The following is a 13,705-nucleotide window of genomic DNA, read 5'->3' as shown; positions in this document are numbered from 1 at the left end:
GCAAGGTGTCAGTCTCTTCTCCCAAGCAACTAGTGATTGGACAAGAGGAAATGGCCTCAAGTTGCACTAAGAGACATTTGAGTTGGATATTAGGAAAAGTTTATTCACCAAAAGGGTTGTCAAGCATTGGAACAGGCTGCCCAGGGGAGTGGTTGAGTCACCATCCCTGAAGGTATTTAAAAGACGTGTAGATGTGGTGCTTAGGGACATGGTTTTGCGGTGGACTTGGCAGTGTTATGTTAACAGTTGGACTCTATGATCTTCCAGGTCTCTTCCAACCTATACACTTCTATGACACTATGTTCAGCTAGTCACAAAATATTCTAAAAGCCTTCCACAGCTCTTGGCACAGCCTGACATTTCACTATCCTATATAATGATGCATTCAGCTATTTAGGTCATCAATCACTTCTGCTGATCATTGTTCAAATTCCTTGAACAGCACAGGTCCTTGAGGGAACACAGTGGCAGCTTCCCTAGTTTGGAAAAGCCAAGTACTACTCGCATTCAGATGGCCTACCCTTTAAAGCAGTGTAGGCACAGAGAGGACCTCCATTACATCCCAGTTGTCTCAGGAACTTCAATGAAGAAAATTTCTGAAACCACTGAAAATTGAAGCGGGTTACACTGAAGACCTGCGTCCCCACACTTGCTGACTTAACCACATTTGTGAAGCACAGCTCCCTCCAGCAGGGACACGGCCACTGCTTCCCTCCATCACCCCATGCTGTTACCGAGTCTGTGTTAACATATTCTATGAAGTTACTCCGTGTGGAAGTCAAACCCAGCTCCTCTAATCATGCTAGGACTCCTTACAAAGACCAGCATCATGTTTCAGAATTTTTTTTACTTCATTTATCTATGCCTCATTCCTAATTAAGCAACAGGTCTCCTAGCAGTTATACTAGAGTCCAGTGTATTCAATATAATTACACTGAATATTATTATTTGAGTTATTTGAATTATATTTTTTGAGTCAATACTAGCCTCATCTGCCTGGCATGCTGCTCAGTCACCAGCAGGCTCTTGGCTTGCTGTGCCTACCACATCAGGACCATTGAGTTGAAGACAGCCAGCTGCTCAAGGAGACTCCAGGCAGGAAGGCAGCACTTCTTATTTGATGCTGAAAATAAACTTACAGACACATGGGCTTACACCAGCAGAGTTTGCCTGGGGCAGAATGAGACATCTAGGCCATGGAGACCCTGCTCAGAAAGCCTTGCTGTGAAACCCTTGCCTTGCAGACCAGCATGGGTCAGTGCAAGGTTAAAGGACAGAGGAAGGGTGGGAGAGGGTCAGTAGTGGAGCAGCTGCATGACCTCAAGGCAAGTCCCTTCCCCAGACTTTCCCCGCCACCTCCAGGCTATTTTCAATTTAGAAGCCCCCCAGCAGGAAAGCCACAGTCCAGCGATACTTCCCACCTCAAAGGGCTCCTGAAGTCATCCACTGAGTGAATCAACTTTGGCTTTGGGGCTCATTTGGGCATTAATTTGGGAGGTCTGTTGTATGGTCTGAAGGACAAGGAGGAAGAAAAGAACTTATCACAGCTCAGCCGTCACCATTGGGGCTGAAAGAAGAACACAAGGCCTTGCCTAGCCCAACTCCTCTGAGCAGGGTGGAAAGATACCAAAAAACCCTACTTAAACAGTAACACTCCTCTCAAGTGCTGTAAACTGATGGGGTGAAGGGGGAAGAAAGGGAGGAGCAGGAAGTGGTAACTTATTTGGACTCCTGAAATGAGACTCCAGCTCTCACAGGGTTTCACAGCTCCTCGCTTGTTTTCACCTGGTCAAAAAGACCCAAGCAACAAATTAGCCCAGGATGTTGTGCCATCTGTGACTGCTACAGGACACAACCTCAAAATCCAACAGAAAGGAAGCTTTTTTTTGCTACATGGAGCCCTTACACCAGTGAAACCCAGCCTCCTTTGCCTTTCAAAGCAACCACTTGCCCTGCTTCATAATTCCAGAAACAGCTCGTTATACCTGCAGAATTTCTCATCCCTTGTCCATTTCCAAGACACATACATGCACTTCTGCAATGGGCTTTTCCTTTAACTCCTCTGACTTCAGCAAGATTGAAGTTGATTGAATGTTTCAGAAACAATTTAGACATTCCTGCCAAACTCCACAGTTCCCTGGAAATCCAGCAAAGCTCCCGTGCAAGGTCTGGGCAGTTGCCTGCTCATGTAGTGTCACTGAAGGGCACTGAGAAGGAAATGCAATCACTTGGAAAGGCCTCTCATTTAAGGATCGCAGGAATAACTATAGATGAGCACATAGCAAGGATGTATAACGTTGAGGTTCCAAGTTATGAACAAGCTCTTTGACAGATTCTTCACAGCCCTGTTATACCCTGTTATACCCATCAGAAGCTTCCTACAGTGCTCCTCCAGTTGTACTGCAAGTAGCCCTCATCCCTTTTCCCATCATCTCAGTGATAAACACCCATGCAAGAAGTTTACTTGCAAAAAACACATGCAAAATTTCTGAATACCCCAGGGTCCAACAGCAAGTAGAAAAACATAAAATAAAATAAGTTGGGGCGCTGTCCCTGCCTCTTCATTTTAGCTATCATTTTGGCACATGCCAGAACATTACTCTAGGCAAAACATCACCCGGTAATGAACAGGGATTTGCATGCAATTCCAGCAGTGGGCATGACCACGGGCACTGCTCAGTGCATGTTTTTCCAACTGAGGGTCTTCACAAAACCCATCTCTGCAGACCAGCTGCACAGTAAATGGTCACAACATCTAATGCTATTTGTATTTTTAATTGGATTATCAATTGACGTGACATAATAGCTGATGTTTCCGCACAAAAAACCACGTTTATTACATTGATGCAGAACTGACTCAGAGCACAAGGATGCTTTGAGGTTTCTGTGCTTGATCAGCAGATTCAAATCCCTTGTTGCCAGATTGGCATAAATTGCTAGCCAGTCCTTTCCCAAGAGACAACCTTTGACTAATTTTCCCGACAGCAGTAACTCATCATGTACCAATTAGATGCGCATCCTTTCCAACAGCGGCTTTGTGAACACCCAGAGTATCTTTGGATCTTACAACCCTCCCATTCCAGAAGTCAGGCTTTTGAAAACACCAGTGAAGATATTCTCAGCTTCCCTTAACATGCAAAAAACCTTCCAAAGTGTACACTGAAGAAAAAAGGGCAAAGCTAAAATAAAGATGGAACTGCGAAGTACAAGGGAAAACTATTTTTTAAATATCTTAATATAGTCCTATTTTTATGTGCAATGATACTCTCGCATTCGTTCACGCTCTTTAGGTCTACCTCTGCTCACTTTAAGATCAAACTGGCATTTTTGCCAGCAGTTCATTAAAAGCCTGCTCCCCGCCACCCCCCTCCCTCCCCACCTGCAGGCAAGCCGGGATCTGGGCCTCACAAGACTACCGTGGCGTGGGTGTTATTGGCTGTCTGTTTTGGCAGCCTCTCCAACTTTCTTCCAGCTCTGTTTTGAAACACAATCTAAGTTTTTTTTTAAAAAAAAAAAAACAACAAAAAACAACAACACACCAAACCAAAAAACAACCAACAAAAAATTAGACGTTCCTGCCCTCTTTACTCACATCGGCACTCCTGCCACCGCTGCGTAAAGCACGGCTGCCAAAGGAGCAGCACCATGTAGGTTGGCCTATATAGCCCAAATGTTCAGCAAAGAAAACACTCTTACTCCGAGAAAAGGTACGTACTCCAGGAAGGCAGGAGGGGCAGAGGAAGGCAGGAGGTGAAAACAAGGGAAAAAAGGGCCAAGAGGACTTCATGAACCGTCTCTCTTTAACAGGGGGAGCAGAGGGAAGAGAAAAATGTCTCTCCAGAGCCGGCTCCCTCCCACATTTAATAGCACTAGGATCTAACGTGTAATTTGGACTAAAAGACTAATTCCTCCTGCAGTTTGATGGATGTTAGCGTCTCTCTTTTTTTTTTTTTCTTCTCAAACAATGTATTACATAACATTCTGATACACTAATTACCATCTCATGTCATAGCAATTTTATTAAGAGCTTATACTTACAGATACCCATTCTGAAAGGATTTCAGGACTTTTTTATAATTTTCTCTGAACTAGGCTTGTTGAAGCACTGGCAACGCGGCCTGATGCTGCCTAATGCATCTTCCAGTAACAAAGCGTCTCTACGCAAAGATCTCTCACGAGCCCTAAGAGTCAGGCATGGATTCTTCTTGCGTTTAGTCTCAAAGACTTGTAAACAAGTTACTTTTAGCACACTATGTTGTGATAAAACACTGGTAACACAGCCCTATTAGGTTCCTGTACCTGCTACAGTTCCCATCTCAGAAGCGATGCCAAGAGAGAGAAATTCCTTTATACCAAGTAATGGAAAACTTGTTAACTATTCTGCAGTTAGTGTTTGCTCATTAATATGGTATCATCTCGCCAGGCAAGACTTGGTACCATGAGGTATTTTTCTGTATAAAATTGCTAATGCCATCAGGATTGTCCAAATGGGATCATCATCATTAAAAAGATTACGCAGTAAGCAAAGTGATTATGACAACGTCTGAATAGAAGGATTACTAATCACAAGTAGAATCCTGGTACAAATCTCATTCTCTGTATACAAGAAAGGACACAAAATCTTTTAAACATAATTTATATACATTTATGGCTTTATACAACAAACTGTCAGGGATTGTTCTCGTGTGTCTGTAGAAGTACATCAGGCACTTTTTCTGAAAATATCCACGTATGAATTTTAATTCTGCAATGTGACTAAGTCAGAGCAGTGAAGCGTTGAAGAGCTGTCACACCACTCGCAAGTAGAACTAGCAGTATGTACACGCCAACTTCTCACGATATTGCTGGTTTGTGGAACACCCTCAAAAAGGAGGCCAGTTTTAATGTTGAGCACTTTGCTTTTCGCTTGCATAAACCATGCTGCATTTTACATTATGATTAGCAAAATAATAATAATAATAATAATGAGAATACCTTATCTAAAATCAGTCATAAATTAAGGATCCTAGCAATTTCATAATGAAAATAGGAATTTCAAATCAGTAAAAAAATAAAAAAGTACTAACATACATCCAGTGGTTTAACAAGTGCAAATTTTATACTGTTTTATAATTGGTCCAATTTTAACTTCTCTTCTTAGGGATGCTCTGTTGACTTAGGCCAATAATAAGCAATATGACTTTTGCTTATAAGTGTAGGCAAATTGTCAGTTTATCAAAGCAGAGCTTTCCAATTAATGCATCTACTACCTAAACATATATCATATAGCTATATTATGGAAACAATACATCTTTATATTTAAAATATCTGAACAGCTCTATAATACAATAAACTTTTAATAACAGTACAAACCAGAGAAAAGTCAAAAACAAGGCTGCATAGGTAAGATCATCTGCACAATTCACAAACCAATCATTTACAACAATTCTGACAAACTAAGTTACTCCAGAAACTTGGTACTTTTACTGAAAAAGGATTTTTTACTAGAGGTCACATAATGTTTGCTTTCAAGGCAGACAACATGCCCCTTCACCAGACTTCACAGTATTCCAGAACTACAATTGCGAAATATTAGAATGGCACCACAAAAAAAAAAAAAAAAGAAAAAAGGAAAACGAATTTGACCGCATAGCCCAAACCTCTGATTATCTACAACTGCTTTCTCACAATAATTAAAAGGGGCTTCCTACAGACTGTTGTAATTAAGGAACGGCTACATTTATGTTATTCATAGTCATAAAAGGAAATGAAGACAGTATCTGTATACAGAAGTTATACAGTAGCAGTAAATAATAAACAGGAGGTATGTTGTTAAATGTAGCATGTTCAGCTGCAACCCCATGGACTACAGCATTAAATTTGAGAGCAAACATTTTTGCACACACAGCAGAAAGAAGGATCTTCAGAAACCCATACGCAGGCCCTCTGCTCGCTCCACTGCCAGGACTTACCATCACGTTTCAGAGACTACAAATGCAGTGGTGAAGATGCTACTAGAGATATTTGCCTGCAAAAGCAGGCGGCTTGACTGAGGCTTTGGCGTTAAGAACGTTTCATTTTGCTCAACAGAAGTTCAAAGACTGATTTCAAGCTGGGGGAGATCCTGTATCACAGGACAGCTTAACATCAGCCTCTGGAACTGCTGACAACTGTAACAGGAGATCTAAAAAAGTAGGACCAGCTGTAATTAGTAGTGATTTAAGCCCAACAGGAAGCTAAACACTAGCAAATCAATAAATACATTGCAGAGCCTTAGGAAAGTCATAACAGGATCATTAAATATATGGCTTGTTACTAAAACTTCATTTTCTTGGCACATCCCATCTCTTTCCCCACCACACGCCATCACTACAGGGAAGATATGTTTCAACTGTTCGTCCTGTCGGTACATAAAAAAAGCTCCAGGGATTTCTGTAACACAACCGAAGTGTAGCAATTGGCAAAAAGAGAGGTGAGGTGTGTTATATACACATCCACAAAAACGGCATCGTGTGATTATGCAAAATCAGAAATTATTTATCCAAGACCCAATCCTGAAAATGCTCAGGTAGCTGTCAATGTGCCTACTCCAAGAAGCAGATTCTTCCACAGGAACAAGGCCTCTATCATTAAAGCTCTCCCCTACCGTAAAGCTCCTGTATTTATATAACTTTGCCACTTACTTTATCCTTCTTATTTAAAAAAAGTAGTATTTTGCTGTGTAATAGGGGCTCATAAAAGTTTTAGCCTCCCACTGAAAAGTAGCACTTTTGCCTCTTGAAACATACTGCACTACAACAGAAACAGTCAGACCCTAAAACTAGTGCTAATTTGAACAAACGACAATTTTGTCTTTTTCTTTTTTTTTTTAATTATGGATTTTCACTAAAAGGTCCTGCTCTTGAATGCACAAACATTATGAGACCTCCGTGAAATAAATATAAATGTGAAGCATTGTACAAGCATCTAACAATGAATACTTAACACTTCGTGGTAGTCAGAGTTAAAATGATAGTAGAAGCAGATGACATTTCTAAAAATGCATATATAAAACTGATTAAATATTTCCTAAACAAAAAGTTGTCTATATTTATACATCACACAACAAAAAAAGGGACAGAAATGTTTTGTATTCAAGATACTTATTAAGCTTTTCCTTTATTAGCACTCCCAAGTGCTAGGGAAATTTATAAAAACATGTACTTAATCCAGTTAAAATACTGTACAAAATGAAGAGGTTATGAATGCTGCCAGATCTCAGATATTTATTTTTTTTAAGTTGCCTATGTAACAAAAGTAGACTTTAATTATAAGAAAAATAGCTTGGAAAGTATTCCAAAAATTATCTTAAGTCCAACAATAAAGTCATTAGTCTGACAATGAAATCCAGATATATGCTTGCATAAATTTACATGAATACAGGTAACTTATCAAATGGCATTTAACCTACTGTTTGCTTTGAATAGTCAGTGAGTTTAGTAGCATCATGTTTAACAGGCTATTCTGTTCCCATATGAAATGTGTGGCAATTTTGAGTAAAATAAAGCAGTTCATACTGCTGCAAGGCAAGTCCACAGTTATCTCAATTTATCAGAACACAGGTAACATCAACGAAGGTTAAACTTACTTAGGGCATGAGATCATCACAGTATTCTTACAAAAGTTTATAAACTTTTCTTGGACCAAAACAGATAGTCTTAAAAAACAATTCTTCTTCTACAGATCATACTGTACAAAACCGAAAGCACACATGATGTAAGTAAGAGTCTTTGCTGTGATTATATGGTGTAGTGAATTTGGCACTTCAGAGTAATGAAATTTCCAATGGCACAGTTCTTATCTACAGCAGCACATAACCTGCAAATCTTGGGCAAACATCCTGTACAGGAAAATATTCTGTCTGCTGCCAACTCTGACGAAAGGAAGAAAAAAGAAGAAAAAAAAAGACCCAAAAAAAAGCTAGTGCATGCGCACAGCTTTGTCAAGAAAATTAAAAAGGAAGGTGAAGGACATCTTTGTACTGCTTTTCTCAGTTCCTGCTGTCAGACAAGTCTGAAGAATTTAATCGTAGCCTAGGAAGAAAAAGAAAACAACAAAAAGAACGAATTAACATTCACACCAAAAGATTAAATCTATTAAAATATGCTCAAACTAGCTTTAAAATAACTTAAATGGAGGAAAAAAAAAAAAGTAATTATGAATTGCTAGTTACCAGTAAGTTTTTGTTTAAAATATCAATGTCAAAACATTAGTGCTCCACATGAAGTCACAGAAGTTGGTACACGGCAATCCCAATGCAAACTTGATTTACAAACCAAAAAAGGCCTGGAAAGTGACTACTGTAATAGAGGCACTTCACATGCCAACACAGGAGACGACTCAGGTTTTAAGATCTCTTTTCCTTTTAGGTTTTTTTTTTTTCAGATTGATCATAAAAAGCACGGCTTACCTCCTACCACATCCTAGCCTGACACCCAACTGTGTGTGGTTGTCTTTACGCTGTGCTGAAAACTTTGGTTAGGCAATACACTGTCAAAGTTAAAATCTAACGTTTCTCCATCCATAAGGTCATTACGGATAATCGACTCCATGTCACAGTCCAACCGTTCAATTAACATGTCATCTAAGTCACTGGGAAGCTTCTCCTGGTGGAGGGAAACAATTCCCACCCTTCCATAGCCATTGCAACTGTTAACAGGGGCGTACGGGTTCATAGCATTCATCTGCATCGGGTGACTCATAGGCACTTGTAACGAAGTCTTCACTGTCGACAAGCGATTTAGACCTGAAGTATGCGACATGGTGTTCACTGTGTGTGACAAGGCACGACCATTAACTGCAGGTGTTGGCTGGTTATGTCCTTGGTGAGGGCGGGCGTTAGGGTTCATCATTTTGTTGTGGGGCGGTTGACTGCCATAAGTTGGCATCACCGAGTTAGCCACCATCAGCACGCTTTGGCCCAGCGCCCTGCCACCAGCCTGGGAAACACCAGTGTCTACTGATGCCAACATATCATTGTGCGGTGGAGAATCGGAAGTCAGTAACTCCTTCAGAAGTCCTGCAGGACAGTTATATTGGCTCATCGATCCATAGCTTGATTTACTGTCTTGAAGAGTCTGCATAGGAATCTGGGGCAAAGAGTTCATGCTAGCTTGAGCATACGTAAATTTCCTGTAGTCTGGATTTGGTGAACCTATACTTGTTGTCGAGGATGCGAACGAATAACCTGGTGTTTGCTGCATCAGGGTAGCAGATGAAGACTGGGTTGACACAGTCATTGACGTATTAGGTGACAAGAGATTAAGGTTATCCAAAAGATTCTCCATGTTCTCAGAATTACTCATCTCTGAAAGGCTGGGTAGAGTAGAAGTCATTTTGGTGGCTGATGATGGGTATACCATGGAGTGCACATCCCCATCTCCAAGATCATCTTGCTCCGGCAAAATTGGAGAAAGTCTTCCGCTAATCGTACTAGCATTAGAGCTGGTTCTAGGTCGAAATGTACTCCAGTTATCAAAGTCATCGTTACTGTGAGAGCTGGGGCTTGCAGGCCACTTTGAGAACTGTGATCCTGGGCTGTCACCGTTTCCCTCTTGACCAGACTGAAGGGATGCTTTTTTCTTGGCAGCTCTGCCTCTGCTTTTGGCGAACTTGCTGTTGTTATCCATGGACGCTGCTCGCCTCCTAGGAGATTTGCCACTCTTTCCTCCTTCAGGATTGAGCATCCACCAGGAACTCTTCCCTGTTCCCTCATTCTGCACTCTGATGAACTTGCTGTGCAGAGACAAGTTGTGACGGATTGAATTCTGAAAAACAAAATAAGGTGTAAGAAATGAAGGAAGCATGCTTCTTTTATAGTGTACCAATATTTGTTTTTGCAAACCTACTCTCATTTTGTTAGGAAACATAGGGTAATCATGAAATGAGAAAACATGCCAGTCTGAAAACATCTTTTATCAGCTCACCACTCAGAACTGGCTGAAACGAGCTTGCAGAGAGGTGCCATGTCAATTTGTCTGTCATGTAGCCCAATCACATCTGACATTATAAAAAGTTAAAATACTGAAGGAGCTGTTCTGAAATACAAATTCCTCATGAAGGAGACAAAATATACCAGAAGACCAAGACGACGATCGAAGATCTCATTATTGGCTTCGCTCTAATAGTTGAACCTGATTGCATTTAGTGATTTTATTGTATTATTATTTATGCAAAGTTCAGGAATGCCAGATCCTGTTCTAAGGTCCTTATAACAGCATCTCATCATGCACATCCTTAAACCCTGCAAACATGCCAGCCTGTGAGTATTGTCGTTCAACATTAGTGAGGTTTATATGACTTGTGTTATGTGAGAAAACACATATAGAAAGCCAGTCGAGGATTAAGTTCTGATTTTTATAAATAAACATCACGAATTGCCTAAGAAACCATGAGGGAGAAAGGAATGCAAATAGCATAGACAAAATTGCATTTAAAACCTCAGTCTTAAAATCATTTTCTCTTTCAAAATCAACATTTTCACATGCAAAATGGACTGTTCTAACACCTGAGGGCACAAGATACCTTGTGCTGAGACTGACCACAGGTACTGAAGCTTTTCATTATCTCCTCAGCCACAAGTAATGTTCCAAGTTTTGTTCTTAACTAGAACAGTGAGGGAAAAAAAAAAAATCAAAAATATCCAAAATCCAGGCCCACAGGTTGACCTGTTAACAAGAGATCACCCTTTGCATTACCGCGCTGCAAATAAACAATTTCTCCTCATGTAAGTTTCTGCTGAGCACATGTTAAGAACATAACACCAACTGAAAAGCTGTCCTATATTTTGACATAATTGCTAACAAAAGGCCACAAATTCAAAGTGCTGAAATAGGCAGCCATAGATGATGGTAGGAGAGTGGGACAGTAGTACAGAGCCTACGTAAGGACCCACGAACTGTGGTAGGACTGCAACTCATGCAGAACAAGTAGGAGGGAACCACAAAACAACATACAAAATGGGTAAACCAGAAATCAGACCTCAATGGCTGAGAAATCTATGATGCAGTAGCAGCCTTCCATTCATAGCAATTTTTAGCAGGTTGTCTAAAGAAAAATTTGGGGGATCAAAACCAGAAAGACTCTTTTCTAGAAAGCAGTGGTAAGGCTGATCTTGATCAACAGGCCAGTAGGTCAATTATCTCAAAACACTGAAGGGCTGCCAGACCTACAAAATCCCTGTTCTGTCTTTCCTGTTTTCCTACCTTTTTCCTCCCATCTACCTTCTCTAAGTTTTAAACTTGAACCCCAAGACCCACTACAGCATCAAACCAAGGGGATGATACAGGTCATGGAACTTTGCATGAGGCAAACCAGGGGATGGAGGGGCATACCCACTGCTCCAGTCTCTGGCTGCTTTTGCTGTGTTTTCCAACCCGGAGTGTTCCCTGTTGACACAGCATCTCCAGAAACGTCTTCCTTCATCTTCTCTACTTTACCTGTCCTCCTGTGTATATCTGCTTTCTCCAAAATGCACCTCTTTCCCCCTTGCCTATATATCCAGCTGACAGAAGAAAAGGAGCAAAGACCATAAGGAGGCATATAAGGTGAAAACACATGACTCATGCGGCCTGGCTCAAATCACGCTCAAATTCCCTCCAAGGGCCATGACCTGTGGACCACAGAAAGCCAACCAAGCAAAGCAGGCCTGGTCACCCGCATAGTTCAACAGGAACAGTGACACTGGGGTTGAAGAGGAGACCTTCAGCAGATGAGGGCAGCAAGGAAGCATTACAGTCCTGTAACACCTAACAGGCAGCAGTGTCCTGAGACCACCCCCACAGGGGAGCAGCTTCACCCCAAACAAGGGCACAAGGTGCTCTTTGACAGCAGAAGATGGCAGAACATGGCCCCACGGCAGCTCACTCTTCAACCAGTGCAGCAAGGAGTCAAACCGCGTGCCTAACCTCAGAAACCTTTCCAGCCTCTCCTTCCCCTGCAAAGAATCATCTTCAGCAAATTATCCCAGTTAAATAAACAGCAGCGACAATCTGAGCATTTCCTTACTCAGTTTTGAAAGGACGCCATCCTCACATTAACTAATTAACATAGGACTGTATCTCTTCACTGCAGGTAACCCTGCCATCAAAATCTCATCCTCTCTTTAGCTACAGGGCGTTAGAGAAGGCCTTGAAATTTTATTTTGACCAAGTGCAGGTAACACATCGGGAGGGTAAGCCCCCCCAAAAAAAAAAAAAAAATCCATCTTTGGATTTGCTGGTGGCCCCAAGGGTTGACCGAGAAGCCTCGTGAAGCCAGGCCAGCACAGCCTGTTGTTCTCCCTCAAGGGCCACAGCCAAATCCTCAGCTGACACAAGTCCGGCTCTAGAAACATCGCAAGAAAGTTGTTCTGCGTGTCTGTTGATTAAAAAAACTCCTGCGCCAGTTCTTTTTTTTTTTTATTGTATTTTGTAAACTTACCCAGTTGGCTCAGGCTTACTGTTTACTATCAAAATAGGCATATCCAACACACAAAACATCAGGCAGAGAAAACCCCGTGCGAAGGCTCCGTTCCCTCTTCTCTGCAACAGAAGTGTTAAATATTTAAGAAATCACTGCTATTCCTTAGTCATCAAAAACATTATAATCTGGTATTATTGTACAGAGGACATCTGAGGTCGCTCTTTGAGTAACAGAGCTGTCTCCTAACTCTGCCAGCAATGAAAAAAAAATTTTCCTAACAGGAAAAGGTTTGCGGCCCAGAGCTTGTTACATAAATTCCTGTTTTTCACGCAGCCAGCAGGACATTAAAGAAGCTATGATTTACTAACTTGGAAAAAAGTGTTGAAGAGGTAAATCTTGTGAAAATATGCACTGCTGTTAATTATGTTGTGTCTACAAATCTTTGCCAGACGCAAACATGACCTGATAAAAAAGTATAGTTTCAGCAGTGGATCTTGGCAAGCCAGAGGAGCGGCGCGGCTGTCAGCGGCCGGGGTGCTCGGCGGCACCGCCGGCCCTGGCACGCTGCAAGATGCCTCCAGCTGCGGCTTTCGGTGGGACTTGGAAGCAAAGCCTCCCCAAAACCTGGCCTGAACAACGCGAAAAGCAACCGGCTGAGTTTTGAGGCGGGTTTCCGTGCGGCGGCAATGCATGCCAGATTACTCCGAGAGCATCCGCGCTGGAATTTTATCAAAACGTCGTCAGGACGGCAGCAGGGCTGCTGCCACCTGGGGGGTGTTTCCCGGGATTGAGTTTCCACCTTTGAGAGTCTCTCCACTCCTGTTTGGTCTGTGAACCGTCTTCACGCCGTGCTTCAGCGTACGGACTGGGAACTGCGGATATGCTCATCGCTACTCGCTGATTTAAGAGCTAAAATATACAAAACTAGTATTTGCTAAGTGGAATATGATGAGCACGTACAAGCTAATAAAACTCGTGAAGCCAAGAAAACGATTCCTTTGAACCTACATGTTTATATCATTCAGTTTCATTTCCAACTTCTCCTACAGCAGAACCGCACAGCACTGCTCGCTGCTCTCCTAAGCAACAAATAAACCCAAACTGCTTTACGTTTTGAAACAATGAAAGAAATAAATGTCTCAGCCATTTAATCCCTGGGTGCAAGTAGCTCTGCTGATACCTAATACTGTGTTTAAACCAAAGATATTCATACTAAACATGCAACCTAATTTTAAGCTGACTAATTGCTGAAAAAATCATACTCCTATTACAATTAAGGTATTAA

The 13,705-nt window shown here is 41.6% G+C and overlaps 1 protein-coding gene across 1 annotated transcript in view; it reads right to left on the bottom strand.

Annotated features, from left to right (window-relative positions):
- Window positions 1-7,336: 7,336 nt before the first annotated feature.
- The window catches only part of FOXO1 (forkhead box O1), a 63,658-nt gene continuing 57,289 nt past the window's right edge, over window positions 7,337-13,705 (bottom strand). Inside the window, exons 2-3 of the mRNA XM_086612571.1 lie at window positions 8,429-9,785; window positions 7,337-8,051 (exon numbers count right to left, since the gene is read on the bottom strand). Of these exons, the coding sequence (XP_086468697.1) occupies window positions 8,442-9,785 (1,344 nt within the window). The 3' untranslated portion in view covers window positions 7,337-8,051; window positions 8,429-8,441. The remainder of the gene's footprint in view (window positions 8,052-8,428; window positions 9,786-13,705) is intronic.

Source organism: Tauraco erythrolophus, chromosome 1 (assembly GCF_009769465.1).
Source record: "Tauraco erythrolophus isolate bTauEry1 chromosome 1, bTauEry1.pri, whole genome shotgun sequence".
Classification (NCBI taxonomy): domain Eukaryota; kingdom Metazoa; phylum Chordata; class Aves; order Musophagiformes; family Musophagidae; genus Tauraco; species Tauraco erythrolophus.
The sequence above is the reverse complement of the archived record's forward strand: the minus strand, read 5'-3'. Positions and strand labels throughout refer to the sequence as shown.